Here is a 9,749-nt window from a genome sequence, read left to right as displayed (position 1 = left end):
CATTTATTAATATTACATTAAAAATAAAATAATATCAGGCGACATTTTGTTCTTATGACTGTACCGACCAACTCTTCCCTAGTAGCCTACTTACTTTGTTTAGCTCTCCCCGTCCTACAGGTCACCGAACCTGCCCCATGATGTAGGCCCACTATGATAATCAGCAGCACCTGCTTGTTCGCCCCGTGAATCTCGTGCGTCCCCCAGCGTGCCATTGTGCCTCTGGAGCGTTTGAACTATGGCCATGATCACAGCGCTGATCTGTTCACGGAAGGGCTCCTCCTCCTCTAATGTTTATTCTGATATATATGGAAAAAGAACTGTAAAAGGGGTTTAAAAGGGTCAGATATTATTATAGACTATAAAGCCTATGAGAAAGATATAGAAAACAAAAACACAAGCCCAAGACTGACAGACCTTTTATACAGTAGGTGAATAATTTTGAATTTGTCACTTTGCATGTTTTTCTGTTGAATTTAAAGAGAACCACTAATTAATAATATCTTATATTGTCTATACAATATTATTATAATTACAATGTATTATTATTATTATCATTATTATTATTATTATTATCATCATTATTATTATTATTATTATTATTATTATTATTATTATTATCATCACAAGTATACCACCCCTCCTCTTTCACCAAAGTCTTTATACAACAGTCCGAAGTTCATGAAAGTTGTGCTGCTGATAAGCAGAGCCAATAAAAGCAACAGCTCTGCAGTGTAAACACTGTCAGGTCGACCTGCTTCAGTTAGTCAGTGCAGCCTTCTTCTTATGATTTGCATAAAGGCCCCATCAGCCAGCCCACAAATTACCATGTTGTATATTCCTTGCCCTCCGAAAGCATCATGGCAAATTATATCACTCTTCTCAACTGGGAAGTGAACCAGATTCTCCGAGCAGGTGTCAGGAGTAGGGAATTCACATAAACACTGGAGCAGGAGAGGAGGGGAGAACGGACTTTTTTTCTATTTTTTTTAGATCTTTCTTCTCCCCAACCTTCCTTACCCTTTTAGTTCAGAATATAACTTTTTTTTAATGTTCTCGAAAATGGTGTCCAAGTTGACATCTCTCCAACAGGAGCTCTTGAGCGCCTTGTTAGATTCCGGAGTTACCAAAGATGTTCTGATCCAAGCGTTGGACGATATGGACCCCAGCCCGAATGGCTTTGGAGTTAAGTTGGAGAATCTACAGATGTCTCCGCCAAGTTCTAAAATCAACGGAAATGATTCGAAGCCGGTATTTCTTACGTTGACCAATGGGCATAGTAAGGGCAAACTGTCGGGAGATGAGGGGTCCGAGGACGGGGACGATTTCGATACCCCACCGATACTGAAAGAACTCCAGTCACTTAACACCGAGGAAGCAGCGGAACAGAGGGAAGAAGTTGACCGAATATTAGCGTAAGTGAATAGAACTTTAAATGTTTCATTTCACACATTTAGGGATGTTCATTACCGAATGAATGTGTAGGGTATAGGCGCATAACCAAAATAATATTGTGTTATTTATCTGGCTACTTATTTTAGATGTAGGAGTAATTTCAGTGCATTTAAAGCGTTTTATATTTAACATTGTCTGACAAATTAGGACAACAATTAGGGTAAATTAGGACAACAATTAGGGTTATCTGCCTGTTAAAGTTATTTCTTCCTGGAATAATTTTCAGACGTGTGGCCCATGAAAACTATAGCCTACTTGCCTGACCGCAATACTCAGAAGTGTATCTGCATTGTGTCTGTATTTTAGAATGATGACAAAATTAGTGTAAAAACGTATTTTAAATTTACATGTCAAGCGCTTGGCAATAGGTCTCAATGTTCCTTGTGTTGACAAATTAAAATAACGCGCCAATAGTACTTTTCGCGTTTTAGTTACTAATTATCCACACGGGTTATAATTTTTTTTCGCTTAGAAAACTATACATTTAACGAGATCTATTTATATTTAACTTACTCGATCTCTCTCACTTAAATTATATCTGGCAATGCAAGAAGAGAAAGTTAATTCACATCAACGTATTTGTTTATTACGTAGGATTCAATGTTGCACTAGATATAGGCTCTACTACTAATAATAATGTTCTGGCGAAATATTGCAACATATCTTAAAGCAAATGTTATTTTGTTTTATGAATGTAGTCTATAAAGGCCTTACTCTTTGTAAATGTTCATATTGTCTTCATTTATCTTCTAAAAGCCATTTATAAATGTTCATTCATTACGCTAGTAACATGATCAACTGGCCAGCAGAAAATCAAAACTAACCCACGTGTAGTTAAGTTATTATTAATTGTATTCTATAAATCATCAACTGAAAGATACACAGTGTCGTATGATTAGAGTGAATGGAGATCTGGTTATTCATTGTCGAAAGTTATAAACCAACATCTAAACCAATGTATAAACCCGCAGATTTAATTCTCCAAAACAAACAGTTGTGTGTAGATTTGCAACAATTACCCATGTGAAGTCCATAGTTAATCTGAGATGTCTGTGATGGTATAGGCTATGTAAGTGTAGTTTTACTATTTTAGAGCACGCTGCGCACATAGGCTAGGCCTTTTAAATCGTTTGAAATAAATGTTCTTTATCGACATAAAGCGTCCTATTGCGTTGTCATCGATGGGTGCAATTCAATTGTGTTTATTATTGATATAATTGAAGCATTGGAATAATTCAGATGATTTTACCCCATGGGCAAATGTATTCTTCGATAATTGAATGCAATTTTGGATGGAAGCCTTGAACTGATCAATTTCTTCAATTTCTTATCAATGTATTATCAATTTCCTACATTTAACCAAACAACATTAATTTATTTGACCAAATAACTTATTTATTTTATTTGATTCATACTCGATTCTGGGATTATTTAGTCTGAATTTAATTAGGCCTATGGGTTTATTGTCCAAATAGGAAAATGTATGCTATAACGTCAGTGTGTGTCAGACTCAGCTGACGTAAAATTCTGCACTTCTAAACCAATGTACTCTCGGCCCTTCCAAATCGTGGAGTTTAGATTATTTGATAACCTAATTTGGTAACATTTGTAATATATTTCTGTATCCTATATCCTTGAAATCTCACATTCGCTATGAAATATTGACGTTTCAAAAAACGTGGATCGGTTATAGGCCAAGGTCTAGGATTTAGATTTCCTAATTTCTCAGTTTTGCCTCTTAGCTACAGTCAAAACACTGAATTGAAAATAGGCCTCTGATTCGGAGTATTTTCAGGTTATTGAATGTATTATGACACCACCAGCGTTGGAAAAAGTGCCCAATTGTCATACTTTAGTCAAAGTAAAGATACCTTAATAAAACATGACTCAAGTAAAAGTGAAAGTCACCCAGTAAAATACTACTTGAGTAAAAATCTTAAAGTATTTGGTTGTAAATATACTTAAGTATCAAAAGTAAAAAATAATTGCTCAAATATACTTAAGAGTAAAAGTATAAATCGTTTCAAATTTCTTATTAAGCAAAACTTATTTAAAAACAAAAAAAGGTTATATGGATAGTCAGGGTCACACTCCAACACTCAGACATAATTTACAAACAAAGTATGTGTGTTTAGTGAGTCCTCCAGATCAGAGGCAGTATAGGGATGTTCTCTTTATAATTGCGTGAATTGGACCATTTCCCTGTCCTGCTAAGCATTCCAAATGCATTCGAGAGTACCTTTGGGTGTAAGGGAAAATGTATGGAGTAAAAAGTACATTATTTTATAATGATTAACAGTCATTTAGTAGGGTACTTAACAATTGTCCAAAACTTGGGGATAACACGGATAGCATCAGGCGAAGAAGTCTAATAGAATAAACCAAGGGAAATACATGCGTGTGCTGTAGCTAGGTGCTGTAGCTGGGTGCTGTAGCTGGGTGCTGTAGCTAGGTGCTGTAGCTGGGTGCTGTAGCTGGGTGCTGTAGATTGGTTCGGAACTTATTTGGCCGATGAATAATACGTTAGATAACTGGTTCTATTAGTGTGAGTGCTAATGTAGCACCACAACCTATACACCATTATACACATAACGCTATTAGGGTTCCAATAGAACGAATAACATGTATTTAGGTTCTATGTGTTTTATGTAACCGCAGTGAGGACCCCTGGCGTGCCGCCCGAATGATCAAAGGCTACATGCAACAGCACAACATACCACAACGTGAGGTGGTGGATGTAACCGGGCTAAATCAGTCTCACCTCTCACAGCACCTCAACAAAGGCACGCCCATGAAAACTCAGAAGCGAGCGGCGCTCTACACCTGGTATGTCAGGAAACAGCGGGAAGTTCTCAGACGTAAGTTAATATTTGAGTTTCTCACACAGCCTTCGATACAGTTAGAGGCTCAGAGGTGTGTTGGCCTGGGCGACATAATTCTAATGGCCACCCACAACACAATGTGCATGAACATAAATGTCATATCTCGGCTATGCATATGGTCAGAAACATTTTGCAGTAAGCCAATGCCTCAAATGTGTCTGATTTATCATTATGGCTTAGGCTACATACTGTATTGTGCAATTGTCCCTCGTTAAATTATGTCTTATTTCTTATTATTCTGTTATTGGTTTATTTTGTCTCCATTCCCCCCCAATACAATATTTTATGTGACCTTGTTCTTATTTTTCAGAATTCAACCAGGCAGTGCAAGGTTCTGACAGCAATATGACCGAGAAAGGCAGTCAGGATCAGGTGCTGTTTTTCTTCCCAGAGTTCAACCCTCCTGGTCAGGGTATGGGGCAACAAGGGGAGGAGGTGGGCTCGGAACCCTCCTGCAAGAAAATGAGACGGAACCGTTTTAAATGGGGGCCTGCATCCCAACAGATCCTCTACCAGGCCTATGAAAGACAGAAGAACCCCAGCAAAGAGGAGCGGGAGGCGCTGGTGGAAGAGTGCAACAGGTGAGGGGAGGAGGCTTTGGAGAATGAGAAAGTTGCACCTTTTTGGTTGAGTCCCAAATGCCACCCTATTCCCTATTTAGTGCACTGGTGCCAATATGTTTCTGGTCAAAAGTAGTGCACTATAGAGGGAATAGGGTTCCATTTGGGATACAGATTTGTTCTCTCATTGAATAATTGAATGTTTGGCACATATTTGATACTAACGCCATCAATACTGCAGCACAGGGCCTTAGATTAGAATGATTTTGACAGGTTTTAATGTCTCTCTTTGTTTACACTATCCAACTATCATTCCAATGCAACTATCATTATGTTTTCCCTTTGTTCTTTTCCATTGTATTCCATTGATACTATTTCAATCTCTCCTCCTATAGGGCTGAGTGTCTTCAGAGAGGGGTGTCTCCGTCTAAAGCTCATGGGCTGGGCTCTAACCTGGTCACTGAGGTACGGGTCTATAACTGGTTTGCCAACCGGCGTAAGGAGGAGGCCTTCCGTCAGAAGCTGGCGATGGACGCCTACCCCATACCCACCCACAGCATGAACCCTCTCCTGTCTCACAGCCACAACTCCCCACACCACCACAGCTCCCAGATCAGCGCATCCCCCCCTAGTAAGATGCAAGGTAGCGTCTCCACACCACATGCATATCACAGTACATTACTCTGCTATTATATCTAATATAATACTACACAACAATGGAAACATTCAATTGTGGTCTTTCTTCTTGCTGTACCTGTCTCATCCATGATCTGACTGCATGTAATCACTATGGCATCTTGATCAGGGACATGCCTTTGACAGTTTAAGAACAATGGTTGGCAAAAGCTTTGGATGATTTTATTTCCATCCCCAAGAGAGGGTGAAAAGTGGCAAGAAAAACAGTTGATGACATCAGGGAGAGAGAAGAGAGAGGAGGGCAAGTGATCAATAACAGTGACTTAGGGAGCTGAGCAAATGTCATTGTTATTATGATCTTTAAAAACACACAGAACAATCCACATTGTACCTGAAATCTCCACTCCAAATTCAGCAGGCAGGCAGGCAGGCAGGAGCAGGAGAGTGGCACAAAGAGCAGCAGTCCTGTGACAGGCCAGGGTCAGGGCAGGGTCACGGAGGGATTCAGCAGTAGCTGAACCTACAACCATTACTTCCACATTCATAAAAGCATAAGGTTGGTCGGTTGCTTGTGACTTTTTGGGGGATCCAATGAACTGACCATTTGATATCATAATGCTGTTTGCACTCAGTGCAATTTAGGCGTCCACCTTCGCCTCTATAAGACATAAAATGGAGCTGATATCTTGGCATAGCATTATCCTCAGTGCCATCGCTTACCACCATAAAAGCAATGATTGAAGAAACTCAATCAAAGCCTCGTGTTGTTCTTTCATGTTTGAACACGAGGTCAACTCTCTAGAAAAACAAGCCGTTTGCCTCGGGTTGCTCTTTTACCTTTGGTTATACAGGGCCCATTGGCCCATGCTCTGTTTGCTTGTGGTTTTTCCTAGCACACCTGACCAAGCATTGACCTCAGGTTGCAAAGTAAGGAGGTAGGTTCAGTGGTAGGCTTGTGTGGAGGTGAGGGAGAAGGGGCTGGTTGTAGAGAGGGCGAGGGTAAAGGTCAGAAGCAGAAGGTACTTTGCTCCCCCTAATCCTCGGTTGCTTGCTTACAAGGTGTCCTGCCGGCGTCCTGCCGACAGCATCAGCTGTTTTTCACTGTCAGCCCCTGGCCTGACAATAGCACCCCAGCAGGTTGCCTCATCGTGTTGCTAGGCCACGGCCTGTATTATGCATGATTGAATGGACAATTAAAATCCTTGGCTACTACATCTCCCAGGCCTTCGATAAGGGGCTCCCCTGACTTCTCCTCTCTATACCCCAGGCTGGCAGGGGTCCCTATTGTCTGTGGTGTATTAGAAGACTGCAGTGACTGTAACCTAGGTTATTTTATCTCAGCTGGGCCTTGGGGAGGGCCTGTTTTAAAGCTCTCCTTACCTTTATGGGGCGGCAGTATAGTGGCTGAGAGAGGCTGGGTGCTCTGCAGACCAGAGCAGCAGGAGCTGTCCTCTGGGGTATTGGCTCTTTTCTGGCCAGACAGGACTGATGACCCCTTGTGCTCCAGCCTATAGAGAGGTTTGTGTGGGTAACCCCCTCCTTCAGCTATCGCCACTACAATAGTTATGTGTGGGAGGTCACTAAAGTGTCACATCAAAGAAAACCTCTTTCTCCTGGAGTTGTCATTGATTCTCTTACTTCTGTTGATAAAGGTGAGGTAACTTGATTGGCCAAAACGGTCAAATAGTATTTTGGGGGGACAGACGAGGTTATTCTATTGTCAGTGTTTGGCAAAAGACCAAACAAAACAAATGTATAGATGTCTTCTGTTACTAGTCACGTCTCAAAATGTAAACAGGTGATGCACACACACTGTTGGTCTAATCGAACTGTTTCATCAGCTGAATGATCCATTGTGTCTGAAGCCATGATACTTTTAGGGCCGTAGTTTCCTCTTGGATCATTCACTTAACCATACAACCTGTGCTTTTATAGAAAAGATGAGAACAGGTAATTGGAATTCAACCCTGTTCTATTACAAACAGATGCCAATACGTCTGTGTCTGTGTGTTTTACCATACTTCATGAGAGAAGGATGACGTGACCATACTGTTCTGTTGTTTATAGTTGTCAGGTTTATTTCTTCGAAAGAAGTGGAGGGTGCTTAAGCAACGTGAGTCGAGGTGCAACCTAAAAATGTGATTATCATTGAAAAGGAAAAGGCGTAACGCTCAGTGACCATTAAAAAGTCATTGTTTTATTTTAAGTTAAAAGATTAATGTTTCGGCCACTTTGAGGGTGAATCTGAAAGCTGAGCATGGGGAGCAAGTTTCATACATCTCTCAACAAAGTATAGAGGTGGGAGGATTTTCTTTTTTGTTGTTTCTGTCTGGGGTTCTAAATAGGACTTCTCTTTATGTTGACCTGCATCAAAGCTGAGATAGAAACGTTGACGGGCCAATCAGCACAAATAATTCAGCAACAGTAGCATCTTTTTCACCAAAATGTGCTAAGAGATTGAGTTGAACACCTGATAACCTGCTGATATCTCATTTGTCTGAAGACTATTCCCTCCTCTCAGACGGCAAAGCCTGCTGATTCATTAATCTCCCACCTAATCTGACACACTGGAAAGGTTTTAGCTGTAAGATTAAGACGGCAGTGAGGGGAGTGTGGTTCAATATCTGGTAGACTGGTGTGATGGGCACGTTCCGTTCATTTGGTAATCCTCTGAAAACAGTGTGATTTGATTTAACAAAGGTGAGAGTAAAACATCATATATTATAAGAGGGAAAAACAGTGAGCAGGTTGTGTTCCCTCAATGCCTTGTGTCACCCCAGGCTATGTGGGAGTTGGCCTGGCCGAGGGATAGAGAGGCAAGGCCTGCCCTATGCTTGGCCCGGCTCTGTCCACTGGGAGCCCCAGCCTGGACAGAGAGGTACAAAGGCCTGCTACGTCCTGCAGAGACCCGGGAGGTCTCTCGTATGCACTGGAGCTACAATTACCAGTGCCTGGGGATGAGGAGAGAGGCTTTGATATTACATGTGTCACACAGAGCACTGAAGCCTTTTAAACCTGCTGTAACTCCCTGCTGCCTACTCTATCACTCCCCTTCACAGGGTTCTCACCCTCCCCCTGGTCTACTTCTAGTCACCCCTGGTCCAATACTCAGAGTGCTTGGCTATTGGGGTTGATTTAGCTCAAACACTATTTAAGATGACAATTTAGAGAGTGATAGAGGGGAGATAGCTACCTTTTTTAGAATGTAAAATGTCAAATGGTCAAATGTCTTGCAGCCAGAAAGTACAGTAGTTGTTTCAATTTTGAGTTACTTTTTTCTGCAATATAATGTCATCCTGTCAGTTATCCAAGATGGCGTAGCAGTCAGACGTCTTTGTCCTGTTGTGTCCCTTGTATATATCGTTTTTTACATATTTTTCTTCGCATATCTTTTAAAATATTTTTGCTAAACCTCAACATCTAAATACTCTCCTGCATCCCACCTCACCCAATGCAGTGTGGATCTGCTTTTTCCCCCCTAAAGTATCTATATTTAATTCGGATCTGGAATCACTCAACTGAAGCTAGCCAGCTAAACTACCAGCTATCAGTCAGCAAACCATTGCCAGCGGTTATCAGTTAACCTTCTGCTCGAATAGCTCTCGCCAGTTAGAACAACGTGACTCTAACCAGAACATAACGGACCTATTATTTTTATCCCCGGATTCCCACCGCAAACTGAACATTTTCATCTGGATCTTCACAACTAGCTAACCGCAAACCCGGATGACTACTCCTGGCTAGCGTTTCCATCCACTTAGCTTGAAGCTAGCCCGGCCAGAGCTCCTGTGCTACCACCGAAGCATACTCCTGGGCTACAATATCCGGACCCCTTCTACAGCCGGTATGGGGCATGGAACCCCTACGACTGGAATACCGACATAATCTGCCCGAGGACTCCAACAGGCCCCTCAGGCGCGACGCCCGCTGAAGGCCCATTATACTAACCAGCTAGGCCTGCTAGCTACCTAGAGCTACTTGGAACCCTGTTAATTCCACGACCTGTCTATCGACGTCACCGCATGAAGAGGCAAAAACAGACTTAACCCCATTGCGACGTTCCCCAAAGGCTAACTTTCTAGCCCCTGCTATCTGCTTGCTTGCTAATCCGGCCTGCTAACTGCTAGCCTGCCCCGGTCTACTAACTGCTAGCTTGTTTAGCCCCGGTCTGCTAACTGCTAGCTTGTTTAGCCCCGGCCTACTAACTGTTAGCTTG

The 9,749-nt window shown here is 41.8% G+C and overlaps 1 protein-coding gene across 5 annotated transcripts in view; it reads left to right on the top strand.

Annotated features, from left to right (window-relative positions):
• The first annotated feature begins 866 nt into the window (after nucleotides 1-866).
• The window catches only part of LOC118397449 (hepatocyte nuclear factor 1-beta-A-like), a 29,618-nt gene continuing 20,735 nt past the window's right edge, over nucleotides 867-9,749 (top strand). For 4 of the 5 annotated variants that reach the window (XM_035792193.2, XM_035792191.2, XM_035792192.2 and 1 more), the window contains exons 1-4: nucleotides 868-1,415; nucleotides 4,114-4,313; nucleotides 4,648-4,918; nucleotides 5,293-5,540. In XM_035792193.2, the coding sequence (XP_035648086.1) occupies nucleotides 1,051-1,415; nucleotides 4,114-4,313; nucleotides 4,648-4,918; nucleotides 5,293-5,540 (1,084 nt within the window). In that variant the 5' untranslated portion in view covers nucleotides 868-1,050. Of the gene's footprint in view, nucleotides 1,416-4,113; nucleotides 4,314-4,647; nucleotides 4,919-5,292; nucleotides 5,541-9,749 lie in introns of all 5 variants that reach the window. The other variant, XM_035792190.2, reaches the window with a different exon arrangement.

The sequence above is a fragment of the Oncorhynchus keta genome, chromosome 18, assembly GCF_023373465.1.
Source record: "Oncorhynchus keta strain PuntledgeMale-10-30-2019 chromosome 18, Oket_V2, whole genome shotgun sequence".
In the NCBI taxonomy this organism is placed as follows: domain Eukaryota; kingdom Metazoa; phylum Chordata; class Actinopteri; order Salmoniformes; family Salmonidae; genus Oncorhynchus; species Oncorhynchus keta.
Note: the sequence above shows the minus strand (reverse complement) of the source record. Positions and strands in the feature narration are given on the sequence as shown.